This window comes from Melanotaenia boesemani, chromosome 4 (genome assembly GCF_017639745.1).
Source record: "Melanotaenia boesemani isolate fMelBoe1 chromosome 4, fMelBoe1.pri, whole genome shotgun sequence".
Lineage (NCBI taxonomy): Eukaryota > Metazoa > Chordata > Actinopteri > Atheriniformes > Melanotaeniidae > Melanotaenia > Melanotaenia boesemani.
In genome coordinates, this window is record NC_055685.1 from 29,050,126 (window position 1) to 29,077,777 (window position 27,652).

The 27,652-nt window shown below is 39.3% G+C and overlaps 1 protein-coding gene across 2 annotated transcripts in view; it reads right to left on the minus strand.

Annotated features, from left to right (window-relative positions):
• Positions 1-1,251: 1,251 nt before the first annotated feature.
• gcgrb (glucagon receptor b) overlaps positions 1,252-27,652 on the minus strand; it is a 73,577-nt gene continuing 47,176 nt past the window's right edge. For both annotated transcript variants that reach the window (XM_041981836.1, XM_041981835.1), the window contains exons 2-14: positions 24,429-24,569; positions 24,184-24,280; positions 21,431-21,538; positions 16,488-16,576; positions 16,092-16,198; positions 15,296-15,452; positions 12,303-12,462; positions 7,500-7,560; positions 7,271-7,340; positions 5,128-5,216; positions 4,832-4,976; positions 3,189-3,230; positions 1,252-2,820 (exon numbers count right to left, since the gene is read on the minus strand). In XM_041981836.1, coding sequence (XP_041837770.1) covers positions 2,407-2,820; positions 3,189-3,230; positions 4,832-4,976; positions 5,128-5,216; positions 7,271-7,340; positions 7,500-7,560; positions 12,303-12,462; positions 15,296-15,452; positions 16,092-16,198; positions 16,488-16,576; positions 21,431-21,538; positions 24,184-24,280; positions 24,429-24,482 — 1,593 coding nt within the window. In that variant the 5' untranslated portion in view covers positions 24,483-24,569 and the 3' untranslated portion in view covers positions 1,252-2,406. The remainder of the gene's footprint in view (positions 2,821-3,188; positions 3,231-4,831; positions 4,977-5,127; positions 5,217-7,270; positions 7,341-7,499; positions 7,561-12,302; positions 12,463-15,295; positions 15,453-16,091; positions 16,199-16,487; positions 16,577-21,430; positions 21,539-24,183; positions 24,281-24,428; positions 24,570-27,652) is intronic.

Genomic DNA, 27,652 nt, shown 5'->3' on the forward strand with positions numbered 1-27,652 from the left:
TAGTCAACTATTTACTATGTGCTGTGGAGGTCTGATGATTCCCCTGAGAGGTACTGGGAGCCGTTCTGAGCTAATATGGTATTCTCCCTGGTCTCATCGTGCCAAGCAGTGATTTTCCTCTAGTGGTTTATATGCACCGTTATATGTAAATGCACACATGGGTTGGGAGATATTTTCAGAGAGGTTTCTCGATCAATAACACAAAAGAACACATACTGATGGACATCTGTGTGTAACTTGTACATAATTCAGCAGCTGAAAGCATATTCCCTCCTGCACAACAACGCACAAATCAATCATAACAATTTCACGGTGTAGAAAACTCCAGTGAAAACTGGTTCATAGTCAGTCCACTGACTTGCTTTGAAGGCAGATATGATGAAAAATAAGTGCAAAGTGATATTCAAGCTTGCGTTCACACAGAAGAATTTATTAATCTGATGCATATTTTCAGCTAAAGTTGAAACACAGATTTTTTACGGGAACATTTTTCCGCTAACAAGAAAATATCAATTAAGTTCAGCTATATGACAAACTTACCTGTCAGTGAACTGAGGAATGACAACCAATTTTAAAAGATGTTGTATACAGAGCTGTTTGCTGACAGAATTCGTTATTATTGGCTCCACAGAGACATTTGAGATACAGTCATTTGACTTTCATACAAAACGTTTTGCATCTCTTTCTGACATTGTTTGTGTTTTAGCCACCTTCTGACCATTTTTTAATGGAAAGACTGGATCTGACAAGTACAAGGAGTCTTTCATCTAAAGTAATTATTCATTTAATTTTTGAAGCACCTCCATTACAAGCAAAACCACAGAACAATGATCCCTTCCACCTCCCTGTCAGTCTTTTTAATATCAATACTTTTACCAGTATTTACAAAGGATACATTACACACTTCAACCCCTGAACTGTTTTCTTACTTCAAAGAGTCAGTTAGCACTTTCTTGTGAAACTCCTTGCTGCGTCCAGTTATTCCTCATTAAATAAATGATAAAAAGGTTCTGTATGATACAATTTGTTTCTTTTTATCATTAAATCTAAATCCTGACTCAACCTTTAAGAGAAGCAAATCAAAGCAAATATTCAAAATAAAAAAAAAAATGTCATCTATTGTCAGTATGGTGCTCTTTATTTTTTATTTCATTTTGAAGTTTTTTTTTTTTTTTATGTACTTTTTAAAGCTTTTTCTGCACCCAGCTGTAATGCTTTTAATGTTTAGGTAAAGCACCTTGAACAGTCAAACTCTGGTCCTTGACGGTCACTGCCCTGCAGGTTTTCAGTGCTTCCCTGCTCCAACACACCTGATTTGAATTAAATGGATTTAACTGCTTGATGCTAAGTTCTGCACAATGACTCATACATTTAAATTTAAATAAATTTTTGTTGAAGCAGGGAAACCTCTAAAACCTGCAGGAAAGTGGCCATCAAGGACCGGAGATTGAGATCCTTGAACTAATTGATGATGATGATGCAGAGGAACTTTAACTTGAATGCACCACAAACTGAATTTCATACAATTAACTAAGTCTGTTTGAATCATTGCTCTGATTCTGCATGAGGGCAAATCCAAAACATTTAAAATAAGTTATTGGAAAAAAAGTAGTGCTATAAATATCACATGTATTGTTAATTACATATATACAGTAACTCAGTTAATATTTTTTTATACAGTTAATATTTTAAACTGTTTTTTACTCTGTTATCAAAGTAAATTCAGTCAAAATTAGCTTACAATAAGAAGATTGGAGATGGTAAACAAAAAAGGCATAAAAGGCATGAAAAATGGATTTAATTAACAGATGATATGTGATATATTTTCAATTTGTCCTTTGGCATTAGTTATTTTATACCACAATAATTTAAACATAATAACAGAGTTTTCCTGAAGATGAGAGTTCCCGACTCCGAGGTTCCCACAGCGTGGCAAACATTAACTCTCATCACTGAGTGGCACGAGTCATTGGTCTCCAGAGAATCCATCGGTCCTCCTGAACAAGACGTAGAATGTAATAAATGCTGCAATTTTGTGTCATAAAACCACTGAATGAGTACAACAAATAAGTGCCCACTGCTGCGAACAAACACATAACACAAGCATGTCTCCCAATGGCAACAGCAGCAGAAGTTTGACGTTGCAGTGAAAGTCCAGTATGCACACACACACACACACACACACACACTGAAAACCACAGTAGTTATATTTTAAATTATATAATCATTCCCAATGTCTTAAGTTGGAAGTGATTTGTTTTCAGTCCCAAAACCAATAAATATCAGTTTGTAGGTGGTAGATTAATTTATTTATTAAGTTTTCTAATATTTTATGTGGCAGGTGAACAGTGACCTTAAGCACTAAGCAAAATTAATAAGCGTTTCTGTGATGGAAAGCTCTTAGTTTCAAACGCTGGTTTCCTCTCCTCCATGTGGATATCTGCAGTACTGCACTTGCTCCTCCAAACACACATCCTCTGTAGTGCTAGTATGGCTGCCTCTCTGTGGTCTGAAAGACAACTGCAGGGTTTGTTTGCTCTTGGCGGGTCTGCTTTTTCCCGTTCCATTGCTGTAGGAGACAACTAGTCTGCGGTTCTCCTCAGGTGCAGTGGTACAGGATGGGCCGCTGTTGGCTTTGTCGAGGCGAGGTGAGTCACTGCTTGGGTCGCTGGCGTTGTTGTCATGGAGATCGGGCAGATTGCCAGTGGCGATGCTGCCGCTTTTAATGTGCGGGGTGTGGCTGTGGGTGTGGCGGTACTCCTCATCAATATCCTTCCCCAGTTTCCACCTCTTCCACTTTTTTAGCATCTCCGACTGCACCTGAGAGAAGATTGGACGAGAGAGAGAAAGAGAGAGAGAGAGAGAGAGAGAGAGAGAGAGAGAGAGAGAGAGAGAGAGAGAGAGAGAGATGACAATGATGTCAATTAAAAGAGACAGAAAGCACTTCATTAGATAAATGATTGTAGCCAAAGAGCACCTTTAGGACTTAGATTAACAGATTGCTATTGTTGTGTTTGGCCTGTACCCAAGATTAAAATGGAACCTGGGAGTTTAAGCTTTTAAGAGATATAAAAGTAAGAATACAGGAATACAGAGAATAAAAAAATTATATTTCCTACAAAGAAAAAAGAAGGAACTTCAACAATAGCAAAGATCATATAGTGTTTTATATGGATGCAGTGTCTCACCTCTTTATTGACAAAGCAGTATAGGATAGCAACCAGCAGTCCCTGAAATAACAAATCAGCAGAAAAATGCAGCTTTTAATTGCTTTTAACTAAAAACCAAATACAATGTAACCCAACTTTCAATATTTAGGTGCATATTTATCAAGATAAACATGACTGATTCACAATAATGGCTCATTAACAGGCTTCTGTAGAACTTGACAACATGCTGTTAAAGATCCATTTAATTCGAATCAGGTGTGTTGGAGAAAGAAAAATCTGAAAACTGCAGGACAGCAGACCTCAAGGACAGGATTTGCTTATTCCTGCTCTACATGATAAAGAAGGTGAGGTTAATGGATAGACTGATGTGTGGTATTTGTGTTTGTGACTGTTCCGCTTGTGTGACACTTTGGTAAGTAAATATGTATTCAAAAAAGGAGTCTACCAAGTGGTTAAACAAGACACTTCTGCACTTCTTTTGTAGGTTCTCAAAGACATTTAATTTCTTAACTGAGAAACTTTTCACTTCTGACTGACTCTTAGAGTTTCGGGCATAAAAGTTGCTATTTTTGCAGCCACAGCATGAGTCATCAAAGCCACACTTGCATCATTGATGTACTCACCCATGCTGCAGGCCATTTGGGTCATTGTCACCTGTGAGTTGTTTATCTACCTGTCCAACATGTGAGGTGTTTTGGTTAGCTGGTTTAAGGTGGTAATTGTGCAACTACTGTATGTCAGGAGGAGAGCTGCAAGTGTTAGATAGCTGGTAACTGTAGCCACTTGTTCTGTTTTAGCTGCCTTTTGTATTTTTCAGTGCTTGTCTTAAAACCTCCCACAGTTCAAAATGTGATGATTACTATCCTCAAAAGTAGGTCCCACATCCTCAAGAGTTGGCCCACTGCAGAACCCAAGAGAACCAGCTCTTTGTACAACATCTAACATGTAAATTTCAGTCCTGACTGTTCTCTCCACGCAGTTTCACAGCCACTCACATCTGGAATGAGGTGACAAAAGATATACGTTGTGCTAGATAAGTAAACAATTTCCAATGTCTTAATACAGGAACAACAGATTATAAGACTGGAACTCCCCACAGATCAGTCAGAACTGAAAAAATGTTTTGATGAGATTAGATGAGAGAAAAAAAAAACATCTTAATGAACCAATAGAAGGAAGTTGCCTTCTTCCCCATGTGTTGGCTTTCCCTTTATATATTGCTCTGCAGATACATGAATCATTAAAGTCAATGTGCATTTAAAAACAGGCATTTTTGAGTGATTTTAGGGATGTCTGCCCCTCAGTTTGAATGAGTAGTTGACTGCAAAATCTTGACCAGCACTGTGTATGTGTCTAATACCTGCAGAATGTCAACTACTGTATTGATATGTCTTAATGTGTAAGATAAATTTTTCTTTCTTTATTTGATTTTTTTTAACATGCTCATATTATTAATTAGTGTATGCAGGTTTATTAGATTTTTGTTTTCTAAAACTAGTTTATATTTGAAGCTCAAAACTTGAAAACTGGCTTCAAATTGACTCTGGATGCCTTGAAAAATCAACTGAGAGACAAAGTGAGATAACATAAAAAAATACTTCAAGTGTCATAGTTGCTGAGAAAAATGTAAGTAAATGGTGTTTTTGGTGGTGGTCTCAGACCTGAAAGGAGTTGAAAAGAAGGTCACAGAAGAGGCGAATAAGGCGGAGCATGGAGCCTTTTGGGACAGATTCATCTATGACAAAGGTGAAGAGGATAGCATGAATCCCAAGCAGGGGGATGAGGGTCAGGGTGGACTTTGCTAGTCTGGATAGAAAGAAGAAAATAGAAACAGTGAAGAATCTGAAATATTAAAATGTTTTGTTAAACTTCACTACTCCCATTTGTGTCAATCCACCTGCACAGTAAATTTTCCCTTTTGCCCTTTTTTTAATGAAACATGAAATGCTCCTCTCACCTGAATTTGTAGTCAGTGTATCTCATCTGGTGGGCTCTAAGTTTAGACATCAAGATTTTAATTATTCGGATGAAGATGACAAAGTTAATCTGAAATAAAACAAAAGGAAACATTTCAATGAACAAAGAAAATGATCAGTTTATTTACCTGGGTTGTTGTTTTGTAACTTCAACTTTAAAGTAGCACTATGTAAATGTATGACCTTAAGAATATGTGTTTCAGACTCGTTATGTCATGCTGACATTTATTATATACATTCCTGGAGCCATTGTCGCCCAGAAGCATCCTGAGGCTGAAAAAATGTTAGATGGTCCCTCTGACAAAACCTGCCCAAGTTCAGTAGTGCCACTTAAGTCTCTCTAAACATTGTAGGATTTAACCTGTCACACATGTCACTATATTAAATTGCATTAGCTTAAATTGCTCTTATTCAGACTCTATCCTGAAACCAATTTGCTTTGGGGGACACTACCAGAAGCTAATGCCCCAGTGGATGTACACAATGTTATGTTAGGGTCTAAGTCTAGTCTCAGTGATTAAATGTGTTGATTGGTATGGGATCTTAAAATGCCACTGTGTGGACAGATCTGTGTCCCCACAACACAAGCCTTACCAAGTACTATCACACACAGACAGTGATCTAGTGCAGGACCCTCTCTGATGGCAGACAACATTAATTATTATAACACTCCAGTAATTGGAGCGCCATGTTTGGTAAGGTGTGTATGTTATCAGGAAAGATAAATTTGTGTGGATGTGTGTGCTTCAGTGCATGAAAATGCAGTTTCCTTTGGTGTAAATGTGTGTGTTAACAGTGCGTGTGAACATTTGAGCTCCAAGATCGTGTTGGGATTGTTGTCAGATGTAGTCTGTTACATAAAAGCTCTTTGTGTGGCAGTCACGTGAGTACACTGATCTCAGGGCTGCAGTGTAGCAGCATCGAGGAAATGCATGGATATTTCTGAAGACTTTGTGTATGTGTGTGTATGTGAGCACATATATTTTGCATGAGGTCACAAGAGTTGCCACAATTAATGTGCACTTGTGCTTTTAAGTGGGTCCATCCATAATGTTGTTTGTCTCTATGGGAACAGGAGACAGGAAACACACAACAGGAATTCCTCAAGTAGAAGTGTATGTATGTGTGTGTAAACATCCATTTTAGCGAAAACCAAAGATAGTACGTAAGAGATTTGAGGCTAAAATGTGATAATATTGAAGCAGCACTTTTATTGCAAACATTTGTATTCTCTGAGGCGCCCACAACATGCCACAACACACATTTTAAGAGGTCATTAGGTGGTTTAAATGATTAGTTTTCTTGTGAATTTCCGGATGTTGTTGTTCATTCAGGCCTCCGGAAGTAGGCTGTCAGGGACAGCAATGCTTTCTCTGACAGCTTAGAGATGGTAAGACTAAATGAAAGATGTTATACAGTTTAATTTAAATATATTTAGTTGATTCCAATCAATGCGCTAAAGGCTTTTCTTTATTCCTGGCATATAAAGTTAAAAGTTATCATCTAGAAATAAGTGTTTGGTCAATTATTTCTTTGTTATAACAATGCTTCTGGGCAATCAATCTTATACAGTTGCAAAACCTATTTATTTCCCTTTTAAATGGTGCCAGAGTTGTAAGGAAACACAAAGTACACTTCTTTGCACTACAACACATGGAGTTTTCATTATTTTTAGGTTATTATGCTGTTATTTTTACTAATCTGGCCCACTGGGGATCAAGTTCTGCTCTATGTGGCCCCTGAACTAAAATGTAAATTACTGTGCTGGAATATTATTCTACAGGTTCTACAGGTGACAGCACATTACATAAACTACAGAAAAATACAACACCTTACATAAATTATGTAAGATGCTAATTTTTGTTTTTTACAAAAAAAAAAAATAGAAAAAAGTGTAAATTTGGGCCTATTCAGACTTTCCTGACCAGCTTTTTGGAATAATACCATAAGATGTCTAAATGATTTCACTTTGTGAAGACCTCCTATTATGACATTAGAATTTTCTCATGTAACTGCATCTCTACTCAGAGCAAACCTGTGCCAGCACATTTGTTGATGTTGAACCTTCCCTTGTAATTGTTCACCAGTTGACAGAAGAGATAAAACAAAGTCAAACAGTCTCACCAGATAAGCAAACAGTATGGGAGAACGGATGATCCACCAATATCCCATGTTAATGTTTCTCTCCCAGCACCTAGACAAACACAAAGATGCATATTACACTGCAACTAATTCATGTCATGGTGATTCTTCCCAAACAACCAACAATATGAGTAGCTTCAGGGAAATCTAAAGTAAAGGCCGCTGATATAAACTGTGACATTTAAACGGTTTTCATCAAATGTGAACTTACTCTTCATTCTCATACAGATATTTCACTGTGATCCACGGCAGCACAAAAATTAATGGTGCACCTGAGAATAACAGAGATGTCATAGATTAGCAGTGTCCTGCTGGTGGATTCATGTATTTAATTACATCAGTGCTTGAAGTAACTTTAAACACAATGTTCTTGTCATTACAAGGTTTAATTAAGGCAGATATTTCTGTACTCATCACTGTAAAAAATAATTAAACACTGAAGATGAAGATGTTCAGACCAACTTTATCTGAGCTTGAATAAAGATGAACCTCATCCTTCGTTTGAATATATGAGTCCCATCGGGATAGGGTGTAATGACGTGCTAATATCAGTCAGTTTGTTTTAATAATGTGACATGACCATGAGATGTTTTCCTGCTCTGTGTCATGATAATTAGCAATTATGTTGTTATATTAAAATATCAGAGAGAACTTAATATGAAAATTATTCAGTCTCAATTTAATTTTCTGATTAAAAAGATTTTAAGTCAGATGTCACATCTCAAACAGTAAAACACAGATATTGTGCTTGTGAATAATACTGATGAAAATATTTGTTTTTTTGTTTAAAAAAAATCCTTACACATTCGTTAAACAATGTATTGGTCATTTTTTTCTGCTATGCATGAAGATATGAAACTCTACAGATTTTTACACATCAAAGTGTGCTTACAGGTCTTCGGGAGTTCTAGTATGCAAAGCAAAGAAAAAAAAAAAAAACAACAAAAAAAAAACATTTGAAGCCTTTCGTGTCTCCAGAGACTCAAGATTTTGAAAAAGAAAGAATACGTGCGTCACATATTAATATGTATTGCAGCGAATTGTAGATGAAAGCAACATGAAACAATTTTCACACAGTTTAATCTGTTGTACAGAACTGACATAACCAGTATCAGAGGAGCCTGTTTTTCCTCTAAAGACAGAAAAGCATAGCACAATCCAGCATTCTGTTCGCTCTGGATTATAGATTTAGTTTATATGCTCATGCAAACAAAGCTCACCAAACTTGTTGTTTTGCTATATAAACTCCCAACATTGTTACTTTTCTATGTTGAGCTCAAAGCTCATCATGAAGAAGACAGACAACAAGACAGCATATTAGAGAAAACTGCCAACAGGATGGACAGGAGTGTTTCCTGCTCTTTTTACTTTTACTTTTGTGTTTCTATGACAACAGTGCCTTAACAACACATCTCCACTTTAACAGCATTTTAATGATAAACCACCATGACTGTTTGGCTTTGAGTGAGCTATAATCTATAACCAAAATGAGCAACAAATAGAAGATGTTCAACCTCAAGTTGTCAATGAATGAGGTAGTTACAATTTAATCTGACTGCTGTGGTGTAAGAAATTTGTCAGTGCATGTCACAATCTGTTTTAGATAGCAGTACATCATGGCTGAAATTATTATTGCTTTTTAACCTTGACAACCAGCTCCATCTTTAGGGAAATTGTTCACATACTTGCCTGGGTACCATGCTTGTTACCAGAGGATTCCCCTAGGCGGCGCATTACAGATAGAGCCGGACAGAGATGCTGAATTTGTAGGGTGTAGAGAAAATTAAAAACATGGCGACACAAGAGAGCATTTGGTTAATTTTGATGCTGTGAAACCAGCACTCTGTGTCTTGCCTTCAAAACGTTCTGTAATTTTAACCGCTTTTGATCCTCAGACCTTATATTCTGTCATTTTAGTCCACACACTGCCCCAGGGGGTTAGTCAAATGTTGCAGCTTGCAAATGTGTAGTGTTAACTTCTCAAGGATGTTCACAAACTACACTTCAGACAAACATAAAATATGTGAGGTAGCCATGATAAACATGTATCCATGTGATTAAAAGCAAGTATATTTTAGGCGTCTTGTGCAAGAGCTACAACTGGGTGGAGCTCAGTTCCAGGCTAGTTACTGTTTAAACAAAGTTGGCCCATTTTGAACACTGGCCATGCAGAGTATCTGTGTGACTCTGCTGTCAGCTACCAAACACACAGAGTCAATTTCATTCTGACCATCTGCTTCATTTATGTTCATCACATAACCAATAAAAGTCATTTCCATCCATCCATCCATTTTCTTCTGCTTATCCGGAGTCGGGTCGATGGGGCAGCTGCCTAAGCAGGGAAACCCAGACTTCTCTCTCCCCGGCCACATTCACCAGCTCATCCGGGGGGATCCCGAGGTGTTCCCAGGCCAGCCGAGAGATGTAGTCCGTATAATGTGTCCTGGGCCTCTTTCCGGTGGGACGTGCCCGGAACACCTCACCAGGAAGCATCCTAACCAGATGCCCGAGCCACCTTATCTGGCTCCTCTCGATGTGGAGGAGCAGCAGCTCTACTCTGACCCCCTCCCGGATCACCAAGCTTTTCATCCTATCTCTAAAGGAGAGCCCGGCCACCCTGCGGAGAAAACTTTTTTCGGCCGCTTGTATTCGTGATCTTGTTTTTTAGGTCACTACCCACAGCTCGTGGCCGTAGGTGAGGGTAGGAACGTAGATCGACTGGTAAATCGAGAGCTTTGCCTTTTGGCTCAGCTCCTTCTTCACCACGACAGACCAATGCAGAGTAAGCATCACTGCAGACACAGCACCAATCCGCCTGTCAATCTCCTGCTCCATCCTTCCCTCACTCGTGAATACGTGAACTCCTCCACTTGGGGCAGGACCCTATTGCAGACCCGGAGAGAGCACTCGGACTTGCTGATTCTCATCCCAGCTGCTTCACACTCGGCTGCGAATCACTACAGTGAGAGCTGAAGATCACAACCCAACGAAGACAACAGAACCACATCATCTGCAAAGAGCAGAGACCCAATCCTGAGGCCACCGAACCGGATCCCCTCAACACCTCGGCTGTGCCTAGAAATTCTGTGCATAAAAGTTATGGACAGAATCGGTGACAAAGGGCAGCCTTGGCGGAGTCCAACCCACACTGGAAAAGAAAAGTAAAAGTGATTTTTGACCGACTATTTCCTCTAACAATTGGATTTTTCTGATAATTCATTTGTATTGCCATCTACCAGTGGTGTCCTTTCTTTAAAGAGATAGTCTGACCCAAAATTTCCCTTGGGTGCAGGTGCACCGTGGTTTGCTTTGGCTGGTCATTTCATACAGAGAACGTGTCAGACATGGAGCGCCCACGAGTACAGTCTGCGTAGCTGGATCCGCGAGATCACGAAATCACAGGAGAACTGGAGAGTCTTGGGACTCTCCACTTCCAGGATAAACGTTTCGTCATCCATGATGAAAAAAAAAAAAATAAAAATAAAACAGTGACACACCTTGACTAATTAATAACAAATATAAACGGGGGCTTTTACTTTGAAATTACTGAAAGCTTTTACACTGCTCCCGTGTCTGAACTGCTGATTTTGACCCATTCTAGAAGCCTGCTCCTTAAAAAATAGACTTGGTGCTTATGTTTAGTGGAGAGCTGCGACAAGGCGCTTCAGGGATGCTTCTGACACGCACCACGGCACGCCCAGTGTGGACCAAACCCTTGACTTAAATGGCCACAAATAGCTGCAGATGCTGCAGCATAGCCGTAACGCGGCGCACACACACCTGGTGGAAAATTATCTTAAATGGTAAAGTAACTTCTCTTTATTTTCCAGGTTACCTGGCTGGACATTCCTGCTCGTACAATTAGTTGCCTGATATGAAGCAACGATGAAATTTGTGTTTTTTGGTAAAATTCTTAGATTGTCAGCTTGAAGTGCTTGATCCAGCTACACAGAGGTGGAGTCCTCTGAAAAAAATTGTGCATGCAGTAATCTTCCTTAAGGCAGAAGCATGCACTTGCATATAAGCTCAACTGATCGGGAACCACTGAAATTAAAGCACCGGTGATAAAAAAGAAAAAAGGTACTATGTTCCTCAACAGTTGTTTTTTTTATTTTTCTGTTTTAAAAGTCAGATACTTTACTGCTGTCCCTTGAAACTCTGCTTTCCCACTCAAGGAATACTTTTTCTGCAAATACATGTTCTGCTCCACATATAAACTGTGATTCTATGCGAATGCATACAATTCCCCTGCTCCAGTTTGAGCCATTCTTCTTGGACTAAGGCTTTATTCATGCACTTGCTATTTTTTTGCTTTCAGATTTTTATGTTTTGCTCTCAGTCAAAATTACCTAAACCAATAGATATGTTGACCAACAAAAATCATCTGTGTTTCCTTGTAGATGTGCTCAATTTGAATATAACAGAGTCTCCTCATGAAGACTAAGGGTTAGAAAAGAGCTACTTTTTTATGTTTTCTTCAATGTTTGTACTTAATGTTTTTTTGTTTTCGATTTTCTTCTTCTTGGAGGACACTATTAGATTGTAGGTATCCATGCGGAAGTGGAGAGAACATACACTTAATATGGTCCTCCTTTACTAACTGGTGATATGAGGATAAAATAAGAGTTGGCTTTCAAGCTTATAGTTTTAAAATATGACAAAACTTACAATAAGGTTCTAAATATTCAATTTTTAGGAACAGAGACATTAACTAGTACCAGGAGAGGAGGTTTAACTGTTTAAACCACTGTGTGTGTGTGTGTGTGTGTGTGTGTGTGTGTGTGTGTGTGTGTGTGTGTGTGTGTGTGTGTGTGTGTGTGTGTGTGTGTGCTAAACATTTGACAACTTTTGGGCTTGATTTGTGAAAATATTTGTCTCTCTCTTTTCAGTGAGTTTTCTCTTGAGTCTTCTTGTTCCTGATCTGATCTACACAAGCTCTACGTAAACAGTTAAACTATAATTCACTGTGTTTTAACTGCATTACAAGTCACAATATGACAAATTGAGTTCTTACCCCAGCCAATGGCCAGGTAAATGTAGAAGTATTTCTTCTCACGGAAAGCAGTGATGACCAGGAGACTGTGCAGGTAGATGCCTTCCACCAGCAGCCAGTAGTTGTTGGCCATGACGCTGTACTGCATCATCACCATGGCACCTCGGCACCACGTCACAGCCTGACACACAACACAAGACAAATGTGGAGCAGCTGCAAAGAAATAACAAAAGGTGTCCTCAACTTGTCACTACACACAGAATTCATGAATGTTGATTGGATCCACATGGGTATTTGGGAATATTCTCTTCATGCTCAGATAAGTCAGACAGTGTGTCTTCAAGCTATCAGTTCCATCACCTGTATATTTCATATTGCTTTATTTGTTGTTAATGTATAATGTGAACTGATTACGACAAAATGCTGACAAATAGTTCTATTTAACATGAAAAATGACTCCTCTGCAGATGTTGAGCTGCAGTATTTTCTTAAACAATAATGTGGAGATAAAAGTGTTCAATAAATTGATTTCTATACAACAGCAACTGTATTACTGAGGTGGCATATCTACACCCACACAATCAGTGCCAAATCATTTACTTATTCAGTTATAAACCCTGTATGGTGATTGGGGGTGGGAATTGATAAGATTTTATTGACATCAATGTCATTATCAATTCTGGTTATCAATCTGGTTCTTTATCTTATCAATTCCTGACCCAACTTTTTTAAGAAGAAGAAACAAGTTTTAGACACAAATTTACTGCGTAAAAAAATGGTTGATTATTTAATGTGTAAAGAGAGTAAACTGAGTTCAGAATCATTGTCAACTCCACATAAGAAAAAGAAATCTCAATAATATTTTAAAACTGATCTGGATTCCAAAAACTACAGATCTGGTCTGAAAAGGGTAAATAATGCATCACTTAATAAAAATAAAAATAATTTTATTTACATGAAATCAACCAAGAATGCAATAAAATAAACAGACTGCTGTATTGTGACTAGAATTTCTAGGCTTTTCAGCCTCTCGTCCCTCCTTCTACATTTATTCATTTAATCACCTTACTAAACAACCTGTTGTTTTTCAAATCACTCAACCAAGACTTTTAAATGCACCTCACAGAAATGGTCACTTTTGACTTCACCGGCAGTTCAAATCTGTAGTGACGCATGCATCTTTGTACTAAATCTTTATTTTGTACACATTAGATGCATTGAACACAAAACGGTCGAGATGGTTGTAAACTTTGCATATTCAAAAAATTTTGCCAAATAAAATCATAAATGCTTGCTAGTCCCTGACTTTTCCTGAAACTATGTGAATAAATAATAAAAACAAGTTTTAATATTTAGTATGAACACAGGAAATATTATAATTTGTACGTATTTTGGCCATTTAGATCGCACATTTTGCGTAGTTCTGTTTTTAGATTCCTGACATTTTGGATCAGATCATGTGAAATATTCTGTAAAGGGTGGTATGCATCATACTGGACCTTGTAGGAGTAAATGTCTACCTCATCAAGAAGTGAACTGAAACCAACAACTCAAAGGGGTTTCTGCAGAGGAACGTCTAGCAGAGTTTATGAAGGGAATCTTGCCTTCTCTCTGCACCTGTCAACCACATGCATGCTGCCATCGTGCATGAAGCAGCACGTGCAGAAAGAAGGCAATAATATTTGTTAAGAGATTTAAATTTGTGTACTCAAGTTATGGGTGTGTTGGATGTATTATTACTAACTGAAAAGTAGGAATTACTTCCCATAACTATGCGCTGCATGTTTGTAGGTCCGGGACGCATCCTGCGTCATCACGTTCATTGTTTAGTGAGCATGCCCAAAGTTTCTTTTCTTTTTTAATTATATAAGAGATTTTAGCATTGTGAAAATAGTGTTCAGTGAAAGCCTGCACATCAGGCAGACCAGGAAGAGAGTAATCTCTTCCTGTGTTCTCAACCTGAGGTCTGGGACCCCAGGTCCCCTAAAGACCACAGGGGGTCCCTGAGGCTTAGAACATTTAGAATCATTGTGATTCATGTCCACACATAGTCCCTGTTTTAAGAATAAAAAAGTAAGGCTATATGTAGTTCATTTAACTTTGGCTTTAACAAAGGACAGAGCTCAGCCAGAATACATTATTTATGGTGAGAATTTCACTTTCTAAAAGCATAAAATCAAGCATGGTTTCAGCTCGGGTGGGGCAGGAGGTCCACGGGTTTTTAGTATTTGCATGAAGGGGGTTCCCAAGGAAAGTATGTTGGGAACCACTGCTCTACTACATGCATGTAAGAAACAAGGAACAGAGCAGTGATTACGCTGCATACTCCTCCACGCAAGGGTATAGGTCAAACACACAGGCATGTCTGTTTATTTGTAGTCAGCAGAACCGGTTCCTGAGTGGAACCAGGTTTTGTTTCCCATCCCTAATGGTGATTGATGAATTTAAAGCAGCACTACATACATTTCTGACCTTAAAACTCTGTGCTTTTGACTTGTTTTGATGACACACTGACATTTATTATGCTCTTTCCTGGAGCAATCATCACCTTGTAGGATCGTGAGGCTTTACGGCACCATGTACATGCTAGCAAATGGATATCAACACAGTGGCCATTATGAATGCCCACCATGGCTGATTCAGCAAAGAAACCCAAAAGGACATTACAGGAAAAAGCAAGAAAAAGAATGAGAAAAAGTAACAGTGACAAAAAGTTATATGTAAATAAGCAATATTTCCAATTATTTACAATGTTTTAGCCTCAGACCTTCACCAGAAAAACTTTAAATAAAGGAATAGAAGCTGATAAGTGTGAACTTTGTTACTTGGACACTTATCATTCTTTTCCTAACATTTTAACAATAACTTAGTAGTAGTGTAGCTGAAGCAGAAACACTATATGAAAGATTTAGCAATGAACATTTCTCAGGATATACAGTGTGCTACTGTGATGCAAATAAGCTGTATATGAAGACATTTAGGGTGTGTGCAATGTGGGGTGTGAGCGCTCTCACTGGTATGTTGACCCAGGCTTGTGTCCGGATGTCACTGCTGCTCTTTGGGTCCAGTGTCTGGGTCAGTAGGGCATCTTTAACCAGAATGGACACAGCTCTCAGGATGAAGGAAGCAAACAGGTTCATATGGATGTTGTTCCTCATACAGTGGAGCTTCCTAATGCAGAGATGTCAGTGAGGAACACATTGTAATTGTATTGCCATCTACCAGTGGTGTCAAACTCTAAACGCTAAACTCTAGTCCTTATGGGCCACTGTCCTGTAGGTTTTAGATGTTTCCCTGATCCAAACCAAATGGATCCAACAGCTTGTTGTCATGTTTTGCACAATGACCCATAGTTAGATTTTTTTACCTGTCATCACCCCCCTTTAAATTGTGTTTATCTACCATATTTATTCATTTTTATTGGTGAGTTTACAATAAATTTATTTGCTCGCCCTCCCTTGCATGTACATTTCTCTCCATTAATCTCCTTGTTGCCTTACTGTTTCCTTCTTTTCAAATCTTTTCCTCCATAATCCTTTGCATGCTTGTAATCCTTTTGCATATGTCTATATTTTTTTTTACCTAGACAGTTTAAAAAGGTATTTGTAATATCAAGAGTATTTTAATGATAGTTAAATAAAGGCTTAATAATAATGAGAAGAAGAGAAGAAGAAGGAATAAAAAACTATTTTTACTATATTGCTTTCAACTTTATTTTCCTCTATTTCTTTTCTCCTGCCAAACTGCACCTTTTTTATCTTTCTGCCACGGTGTTGTTTATATTTTTTGAATGTAACATGCATGCTGTACCTGAAGCTGATGAGAATTCCTAGGGCCAGCAGCAGAGCTCCAAGTGAGAGAGAGTAGCCCACTGTGTACATGATTCGTAACTGATTGAGGATGCGACCATACTGCTGCTGCAAACCCAACAGAGAGACAGAAGCTATCACTGCTTTGCACTGCATTCATACCCTAGACTCACACATTTGAAAATACATTTGAGACAAAATATGCATAAAAGGTCAAAAAGAGTATTTGAACAGATGGGGAGATTTTCACATGCAGTCATTTCAGATTGTGCCAGAGTTTAAAATCACAGTTGTTGTCTAACCATCTGCCTCAGTAAGCAGCTTTGAACATGGCAAGAGTTGATTCACAAGGCCAGCAGGCCCACACACAAACACACTGTAGTGTTTATAGACACACCTCACCAGGGTCATCCTCACATTCACTGGTATTCTTTGGTCCCCAGTTACCATCTTCACTGCAGACTCTGTAGACCAGACCCCGCTGAACTGTTCACACAGAAGCACATACAGGATTAAGATTCTTATCAGGGTGGAAGGTGCACAGTACCCACCATTGTTTACATAGTGATTGAAATATTAACCTACAAAATCCACAACGACAAAAAATATTTGTGCTTGACTCAGAAGATGAAAAGTAAGAAAATGTCTTTATTTGTTGTGGCAATTTTTAATTTACACTTGGAGGTTGTACCATATTATATGGCTTTTTGAACCCAAAGCTGATTCAACTTTGTAGCCTCCACATTTCAGATATACATGAAAGCTACAAGCTGTGCAACATATATATATATATATATATATGTATTAGTGCTGGGCACGTTAACTCATTAATCGCGAGTTAACGCAACGCTTAATTAATGCAGTTAATTTTTTATTTTTTTTTTTTGCTGGCTGCTGGCTTTGATGACAGAAACATGGCATCCATGTCTCCCTTCCCTGCTGCAGCGGTGCGTCTGACGTGATGGGGAGAGAGCGGGTTTATTAAAATAAAGAGATGTTTTCTGTCTGGAACATGAAGTAGAAAAAAAGAACTGACGCTTCTCTTTGCCAAAATACATGCAGATGGACAGAACATCGTAATTTTTGGATGGGAAACTTTTTTATTATTATTTTTTTAATAAATGTGGTTTTAATTTAAGCCAGACAGCAAAGGTAAGACATGTTTTCTGACTTTTACAAACGTGCAGCATAAATCGGGTCTTCTTCTGCCTCTGGTTCGGTGAATCTTGGTCGTAACGACATGAAACTTAAAGCTGTGGAATCTGTGAGATGTGAGCTTTCAGTAGAGAAGTCGTTTGTTCGTGTTCATGCCGTGGGGTGGACACAGGGAGACATAATTTGTGTTTATTTTTCGGACTTTGTGTAGCTGCTCTAAATTGTTTGTTGTCTTAACTGTGTTTGTTGGTGATAGAAATGGTTTTACTGAGCTGGTAGCTGAGATTTTGGACTTTCTGTGGATACCACACATGTTTATAGTTACATCTACAGACCTGACGCTACACCCGGAACGAGATGTTAACCCCTTAACTCCCGGTGGTAGCGGAGGCTGAAAATTAAAGTTTAGAGAAATTATAAGCCAGAAACCTGGATAATGAAGCAGTGAAGGTGCATGGATGGAAGTTATTGTGCATATTGTGAATATTTCTCTCTCCTCACCATCTAGAAGCTGTGAGATTCTAATCCTGCTTTCTGTCTGTTCACCTGATGCTGATATTCATCACATATTGTTCCTTCTGTGTTTAGAAGGAAGCAGCTTCACGGCTTTAAATTCATCCTGCTGACTTGTTACCTTTTAGTTAGTAAATCCTGAACATTTCATCCTTCTTTGTCATAAATATTTGATTTTATAAATATATATGAAGAAATATTTTATCTGTTGCTGTTAAAAGAGAAAACTGCTGCTAAACCTGTTTATGTGTTTAGTGCAGGGGTCTGCAGCCTTTCCAATCCAAAGAGCCATTTTTTCCTCAGCCAGCTAAATAAAACTACTTTAGAGAAGCAAATATTACGAGACTTTTCAAAAAGGCAAGGTAATATATATTTTTAATGAAGAGCCACCATAGGATATTTGTTGTTTTTGAAGAACCACATTTTTATTTCCATTTTTAAGGTTTTAAAATAAAGAAAAACATAAAACCTTTATAAAAAAAAAGAGGATAGACAGACTTTCTGCTAAGGAATGTAGATATTTGTGGAAAATTATGTAAAAGAAAGGAAAAAAAAGTCCATGGTTTCCAACCTAATGACAAGAAAGATAGATTTAAAAAAATATATTTTAGCCACATATTTAGAGACATTGTAGAAGGTCCAGAGAGACACTTGCAGCTCCAGAGTTGCAGGTTGGAGACCCCTGATGTAGTGTTTGTAAACCAAAACTTACTGCATTTTCTTTTTATAGCTGTAGGCCTTTTTTTAAAGGAAAGAGACATTTTGCACGTAACGATGCGATTAATCGCGATTAATCGCAGCATGTCATGCGATTAATAGCGATTAAAAATTTTAATCGTTGCCCAGCACAAATATATATATATATATATATATATATATATATATATATATATATATATATATATGTATATATATATATATATATATATATATATACATATATATAGAGAGAGAGAGAGAGAGAGAGAGAGAGAGAGAGAGCAAAGGTAGATACACAAATAGGAAAAACGCAGAAGTCCAAACATCAGAGCATTTTTCAGAATAGAATCCCCACGGGGAAGCAAGTCTGAAAGTCCATAGTGGATAACAGATACAAATCTGTTCATAGCATTCAAAACAGCTGCAACATGATAGTAAAGATTGCATAGAGAAGGAGCTGCAGATTCTCCACATACGGTTGCTGCTGTACGACGGTGCAGAAGATGCGCTGCTCTAAGAGACACATCAACATTTTCTGTCACATCATGTGCAAGTGGTATTTATTAACTTATTTATTTTTAAAAACAAATGAGCAAAGAAAATGGAAAACAGAAAAAATCTAATGGATGTTCTCTGCTACTTGCAGCTTTTACTCTTTGAAACACACTAAACTATAGTCATGTCACGTTTTTAGGAAGCAACGGTTAAGTATGTCTAAATTTCTTATGAACTATTTCTTTTTTTTTTTAATTTATTTTTTAGATGAATTGCTTTGAGCCATCTGTCTTTGTCAGCTTCATCAAACATGTAATTTAAGCACTTGAAGTAGTGGGTGAAAGGAAAAGTGTCAGCGAATGTAAAAATGTTGCTTGAGAGAACTGAGCTCAACCTGCAGGACTTTTTTCTTTGTTGTTCCTTCAAACTCACCTCTATTGTTGTTTCTATTATTATTGTGAATAAAATCCTCAAAAGTAAGAATCTAACAAGCTTTAAAACTGCTCCAGTTAATTACCTATTTTTCTTTTGTCTTTATTTATTTTTTCCTTTATTATTACAATCCTTTGTTTTATATCTTAGTTGTTGTTTGGTGTTGTCTCTCCTGAATTACATTTGGCTTTCAATTATTTTACACTTTTTGTGGACAGACATTATTTTGTATAGGTTTAAGCACAAACGGCAACATTTACTTACAGTATTATTCTAATAAAATACCATCACATTACTGAGAGCACTTAAATACTTTCATACCCACTTGCTGTATAACAACGAGTGGGTCAAGTGTGCGGTGAGTATTGTCAGCACTTTTCTGAGCATACAACTTGTAAGACTGGATAAAACTATAGAACAAAGTAGAAATAAATACCAAAAGTATGTTAGTTAAAATCTGCAAATACTAATTTAAAATCTCTCTTTTGCACAGGCAGGATGGCCTATGTACATTTCTCTGCATTAGAAGAGGACCAGTCTTCTCACTTGTCTGAGTTCATTATAATGCAGGTACAGTAAAGTCACACATTCTCATAGCTATCAGAAATTGTGACCTTTGTGTTCCTGGCTATGTGAGGGTCACACATTATGTTAGAAGAGTCTAGACCAGGGCTACTCAATTCGGTCCTACGAGGGCCGCAATCCAGCAGGTTTTCCATGTATCCCTGCACCAACACACCTGAGTCAAAGTAATGAGTCATTGTGTAGAACCTGATTGGCTGTTAAAGCCACCTAATTTGACTCAGGTGTGTTGGTGCAGGGATACATGGAAAACCTGCTGGATTGCGGCCCTCGTAGGACCGAATTGAGTAGCCCTGGTCTAGACAATAAGAAACTATAATTTCTGATAGCTATGAGAATGTGTGACTTTACTGTACCTGCATTATAATGAACGCAGACTTAAATACAAGTTCTTTTTTAAAAGACTTTGCTCGTCTTGAAGACGTACATGCAGAGAAATGTACACTGTCGCCCCCTGTGGTCACAGATTCTGATGGGTCACAGAGTTTGGTGTAACAATGGCAAACAACGTTTTATCGGACTATAATTTGTATGCCGAGTATTTACCAAACAGGTAAGTCCTGCTGCATTTGTTGCTGCAGGTTGCTGAGTTGTTCACTCTCGTTTTCAGGATCTGATTCGGGCTTGAACAAGGACGGCTCTATGTTTTGTGTTGGCATTGTTTACTGACTATTTATATTACTCTGGTTTGTTTACAAGCTCTGCCGGCGTTTCTATGACAAAAACATTTAGCGTGCACGCTCCCAGCAACTACTGCCAGCAGTTGACCAATCAGAGGCAGCCTGCATAAGGGGGAGGCGGGGCTCAGGCCGAGAGATTCTCATTTTTTCTTGTTTCTGACAGAGGCTGATCTAAGGGCCTAGAGAGAGGATTGATATAAAATAAATAAAGTGGTTTGTGAAAAATGCTGCCCTTACGGAATCACATATCAACATAAATTAGCCTGAAATGAGCATCATGGAGCCACTTTAACGAAGACATAAGTAATGAACTTGTGAGTGGTATTTTATTTGATTAGATTCAAATTAAGTGCTGCATTTGTACTTTGGAAAAAGAAAACCAGATATTAAAGATGAATAAAGCAAGGTATCTTTAATTAGTTGTCAATCAGCAAAGGGGTTAAATTAAATAGGATACCTCGATACTTTATAAATTGTGCTTTTTACCGAGTGAAAAAAGGAAATAAACCAAAGCTGATTTCTTGGTGTTGTGTATATGATGCGTTTGCTGATTGAAAGGAATGTGTAATAAAAAAGAGAAGAAAAAATCCAGAAAATAACATTGCGTTGGAGCTGAAAAGCTAAAAAGCTAATTATTACAATAACCAGCCTGTAAGTGAATGCATCCCAGCATTAACTGCCACTGTCTACCCCGTCTTAATATAAAATATTAATCTTGTTCTAATTTTCATCCTTACTTCAGCAGACAAAGTCATACCGACACAAACTGTTCACATTTACAGACCTTTGCGGTACCAAGGCAGGAACCAGGGACACGAGACATTAACTGTGGTTCCCGGAAGTCCATCAGGCCAACAGGCATACAGATCAAAGGTCCTGTTACACACAAACCCTGTAATAGAGAGCAGATCCATAAAGCCTGGGTTAGTCAGGCTTATTTTATTCCCCTGCTTGCATCATATTGGCCATGTTTAATTCCGCTTTAATCCAGAATAAAAATTAAATCCTTTTTTAAAAGACTAAAAATGACCTAATTCCAAATTCAATCTAAATCCAAAATACTTTGCTTGTTTATTCTGATTTTAAATATGAATTGAATAAGTCCTCCATCATGTTTATTCCGCTTTAAATTAATTTGGGTTGTATTGCACATGCTTGTTCCCTTGATGATGGTACGGTACTCTAACCCCTATCTACAGGCTGTGCAGAATTATTAGGCAAGTTGTATTTTTGAGGATTAATTTTATTATAGAGCAACAACTATGTTCGCAATGAACACAAAAGACTCAAAAATATCAAAGATGAATATTTTTGGAAGTTGGAGTGGGGCTTTTTTAGTTTTAGTATCTTAGGAGGATATTTCTGTGTGTGCAGGTGACTATTACTGTGCATAATTATTAGGCAACTTAACAAAAACCAAATATATACCCATTTCACTTATTTATTTTCACCAGGGAAACCAATATAACAAATCAAAATTTACAAATATACATTTCTGGCATTCAAAAACAAAACAAAAACAAATCAGTGACCAATATAACCACCTTTCTTTGCGAGGACACTCAAAAGCCTGCCATCCATAGATTCTGTCAGTGTCTTGATCTGTTCACGATCAACATTGCGTGCAGCAGCAACCACAGCCTCCCAGACACTGTTCAGAGAGGTGTACTGTTTTCCCTCCCTGTAGATCTCACATTTGATGAGGGACCACAGGTTCTCTATGGGGTTAAGATCAGGTGAACAAGGAGGCCATGTCATTATTTTTTCTTTTTTTAGACCTTTTCTGGCCAGCCACACAGTGGAGTACTTGGATGCGTGTGATGGAGCATTGTCCTGCATGAAAGTCATGTTTTTCTTGAACGATGCTGACTTCTTCCTGTACCACTGCTTGAAGAAGGTGTCTTCCAGAAACTGGCAGTAGGACTGGGAGTTGAGCTTGACTCCATCCTCAACCCGAAAAGGTCCCACAAGCTCATCTTTGATGATACCAGCCCATACCAGTATCCCACCTCCACCTTGCTGGCGTCTGAGTCGGAGTGGAGCTCTCTGCCCTGTACTGATCCAGCCACGGGCCCATCCATCTGGCCCATCAAGACTCACTCTCATTTCATCAGTCCATAAAACCTTAGAAAAATCAGTCTTATGATATTTCTTGGCCCAGTCTTGACGTTTTATCTTGTGTGTCTTGTTCAGTGGTGGTCGTTTTTCAGCCTTCCTTACCTTGGCCATGTCCCTGAGGATTGCACACCTTGTGCTTCTTGGCACTCCAGTGATGTTGCAGCTCTGAAATATGGCAAAACTGGTGGCCAATGGCATTTTGGCAGCTTCATGCTTGATTTTCCTCAGTTCATGGGCAGTTATTTTGCGCCTTGTTTTTTCAACACGCTTCTTGCGACCCTGTTGACTATTTTGAATGAAACGCTTGATTGTTCGATGATCACGCCTCAAAAGCTTGGCTGTTTTAAGAGTGCTGCATCCCTCTGCAAGACTTCTCACTATTTTTGACTTTTCAGAGTCCGTCAAATCTCTCTTCTGACCCATTTTGCCAAAGGAATGGAAGTTGCCTAATAATTATGCACACCTGATATAGGGTGTTGATGTCATTAGACCACACCCCTTCTCATTACAGAGATGCACATCACCTGATATGCTTAATTGGTAGTAGGCTTTCAAGCCTGTACCGGTTGGAGTAGAACAACATGCATAAAGAGGTTGATGTGGTCAAAATACTCATTTGCCTAATAGTTCTGCACACACTGTACTTAGCTGCACAAAGTGAAGCAGTATGCTAGTGTCGAGCGACTACTTCAAAACTTTAATCAAAACCAGAGTAAAAAAGTTTTATATTATGTGGTTCTCTATGTTGTAGATCAAAGGAAAGAAGCAGGAACTGGAGTTTGTTTCCTTCCGTTAGACGTAAATACGTCACGTCTGCCCCCTGTCCAATCAGAACCCTTCCCAACCCCCAGATCTTTAGTGGAATTGAATAAAGGCGATTAAATGTGTTTTCCATGTGCACCTTAGTTTGGAATTACTATTTCTATGTAAGCGTGAATAAGAATACTTTAAATAAAATAATTTAATTCAGAATAATTAGATTTGAATAAAAAAACACCATGTAACCATGGCCATTCACTGTGACGGCCCCACCACCTTTTTTGAGTTTTGTTTTGCAGGTGCTGTCTGGTGATTAAGGGTACAAGCCACAACCGGGCCTGCTCTGCCTGCTATTTAAGAGCTTCACCAGCCTGAACGCATGTGTCTCCCAGACCTTGGCTAGGGGATCACCTGAGTTCTGTGCAGGCGGTATGTTCTGTTTTGGTTCTGTTGGTTTAGTTTAGTTTTGGTTTATGTTCCCACATACATTTCCCTGCATCCATGCACCACTTACACTACTGTGTAAAACCCTTACACAGTAGTGTAATGTAATATAGACCCTTTACCCGGTTTACTGGTTTTGTTTAATCAATTCATATTTTTGTAAAATACCACTGTTACACCAGCAATTGAGCTGGGCTGTAACAGAGCAATACTTACCTGTTGCAGGGGCAGTAGCATTAATGTAGTCCAGGCACTGGTCCCTGTAGCTGCTCCACTGCTCCTTCAAAAGCTCCAGAGAGTTGGCAGAGGAAACCTGCAGCAGATGGGAAGTCAGCAACAAACTACAGCCTTTCCCCATCAGAGCCCACTTGGTCACAGTAAGTGGTACTTGAGAGAGAATGGACTAAAGCCAGATTTCATAAAATGTGTGGAGGACCGTGAAGCTGGCAGTCATACTGTACCTTTGTGCAGCTGCAGAGCATGAGCAAGGCCAAGAGGAGACACACCTGGGACATCCCACTGATGCTGGAAGGATGGGGGTCGGTGGGGACCAGAACACAGAGGAAGCCCAACACATGAGGCAGTCTCAGCCCTATTTCTCCCTGTGGCATAAACATATGAAGAGACTTGTTATGTGAGTGTGTGTTCATGTGTTGGTTGCTTGAGCAAGAGCTAAAATATGGATTAGATGAAACATGATGCTATCAAGAATCAATGTCCAGAAAATAAATAATCAGTGTGTGTCACATTTACAACAATTATGTCACAGCTGTCAGATAAGAACAAGGCAGCCACATGTTAGTTTACTGAGAAAACAAAAGTCCAGATGAACACGTAATTTATAAGACAGTTTAAATTAATAAAGTTCATTGCATGGGTTTTCACACTGGAAGAATAAATTGCACAACATAAAACAATATGGACATGAGCAAGCTGTTTGGTGCACACAATAAGGCCACTTTTGTTCTGTTTATTACAAGTACCTCAAAACAGACTCAACAGATGGATCTAAAATTTTATTGGGCAGCAGAAAAACTCCAGACTCTACAGAGGTGTACTACAAGCATGTTCAACACAGCCAAGCTTTATTTGTGTTTGCTGACTAAACAAAACTGATCTAGATACGTGACAAGTGCTATGATGACTGTTGGAGCCATAAAGAAATTAGACTAATGTTGCGTATGTCCCTTTAGAATACTATAGTTGTTACTGCAGTTTTCATCGATGCGACAAGTTATTTTTATAACTTTGGATTTTTCTAATTCTACAATCTCTTCAATTTTCTGTCATTCTTACATATGTTTTTGGTTCTTTATTTGATTTAACGAGTCAGAAACTTCACATCCTGCAAGAGTGGCAAGGAAAGTTTTTATATTTTTGGTTGTCTGTGTGTGTGTGTGTGTGTGTGTGTGTGTGTGTGTGTGTGTGTGTGTGTGTGTGTGTGTGTGTGTGTGTGTGTGTGTGTTATGTTGCCACTACAATAATGGTGTACTGTCTGCCCTTTAACATTACATAGATGTTATAACCAAATTTGGATGTACTCAACAACTTCAGGTGTGTTTGTCTGTTTCTGTCAGTATTACATGAATTCCATGCTCCATACATGGACAGTGTCATATGTCCCTTGTATGCAAGTCTCGTGATTACTCCAGATGTGAACTTTAATTCTTCTCAATACTCCTTTTTCTGTTCTAGTTCAGTCTTCCCTGTGTCAGGATTTTGTCTAAATTATACCCAGATAGTAGAAACCACTATTTCTTCTGCCTGCAAGTCATGTGTGAAATAAGGCACAGCAGCACGCTGATCACTCACTCAGTCTGAAGCAGTCAAGTGTGGAGCTGAACAGCAACGGCATTGTATAATGTGTGTGGGAAGAAATAGAGGTGTAGCAACACCACAAACCTCCTTAAACATCTGAGAGTCAATCATAATACAGAACAGAATTATATTACGATGAGGAAGAGTAGGAGAGGGACAGGTGCTGCAAGTGTGAGACGGAAATAACTCTTAGAGATCCTAGTGGCTATGTTGTCGGGGGCTTTTTGCCCTTGGTAGGGTCACCCATGGCAAAGAGGTGTCTAGAGGAGGGACCAGATGAAGCATGGCTCAAAACACCCCTATGATGATGACAAATCATGGACCAAGGTTTCCCTTGCCCGGATGTGGGTCACCGGGGCCCCCCTCTGGAGCCAGGCCTGGAGGAAGGGCACGGAGGTGAGCGCTTAGTGGCTGGGCCTTTGCCCATGGGGCTCGGTAGGGCTCAGGCCGAAAAAGGGACATGGGTCCCTGCTCCCGTGGACTCACCACCTGCAGGGGTCGGGTGCAGTGTGAGCTGAGAGGCGGGGACCCTGGCGGTCTGATCCTCGGCTGCAAAAGCTAGCTCTAGGGACATGGAATTACACCTCTCTGGCGGGGAAGGAGCCTGAGCTGGTGCACGAGGTTAAGCGGTTCCAGCTAGATATAATTGGACTCACCTCAACACATGGCTTAGGCTCCAGAACCACTGTCCTTGAGAGGGGCTGGACCCTCTACCATTCTGGAGTTGCTACTGGTGAGAGGCGCCGAGCAGGTGTGGGCATGCTCATTGCCCCACGACTTGGAGCCTGTAAGTTGGGGTTTACCCTGGTGGACGAAAGGGTAGCCTCCCTCTGCCTTCAGGTGGGGGGACGGGTCCTGACTGTTGTTTGTGCTTATGCACCAAACAGCAGTTCAGAGTACCCACCCTTTTTGGAGTCCTTGAATGGGGTTTTGGAGAACACTCCTTCCGGGGACTCCCTCATTTTGCTGGGGACTTTAATACTCACATGGGCAATGACGGCGAGACCTGGAGGGGCGTGATTGAGAGGAATGGCCCCACTGATCTGAATCTGAGTGGTGTTTTGTTGTTGGACTTCTGTGCTCGTCATAGATTGTCCATAACAAATACCTTGTTCAGGCATAAGAGTGTCCACATGTGCACTTGGCACCAGGACACTCTAGGCCGCAGTTTGATGATCAACTTTGTAGTCGTATCATCGGACTTGCGGCCACATGTCTTGGACACTCGGGTGAAGAGAGGGGCGGAGCTGTCGACTGAGTTGGCACAAATGGTGAGGGAGGATGCCAGTCAGGCCTGGCAGACCCAAGCGTGTTGTGAGGGTCTGCTGGGTACGTCTGGTGGAGTCCCCTGTCAGTCAGAAAGAGTTTCAACTTCCATCTCTGGCAGAGCTTCAACCATGTCCCAGGTGAGGCAGGGGAGTCCGAGTGGGCTGTGTTCTGTGCCTCTGTTGTTGAAGCGGCCAGCTGCAGCTGTGGCTGTAAGGTCGTGGGTGCCTGTCATGGCGGTAACCCACAAACTCGCTGGTGGACACCAGCAGTAAGGGATGCCATCAAGCTGAAGAAAGAGTCCTATTGGACCTTTTTGGCCTGTGGGACTCCAGAGGCATCCGATGGGTATCGGCAGGCTAAGCGGAACACAGCATTGGCGGTCGCTAAGGCAAAAACTAGGGCATGGGAGGATTTTGACCTTTAGGATTTGAGTCCATTCTTAAAAATAAGAGGCTGTATAAATGGATAGGTGAAAAGATTATAAAAATATTTATGGGAACACATTTTGCTGCAAAATAATATAGTGCTACAACCAAAAGACAACTGCCATCAGAAAATGGTTAGTTGCACAGAATATTAAATTAATATATGTTAATGT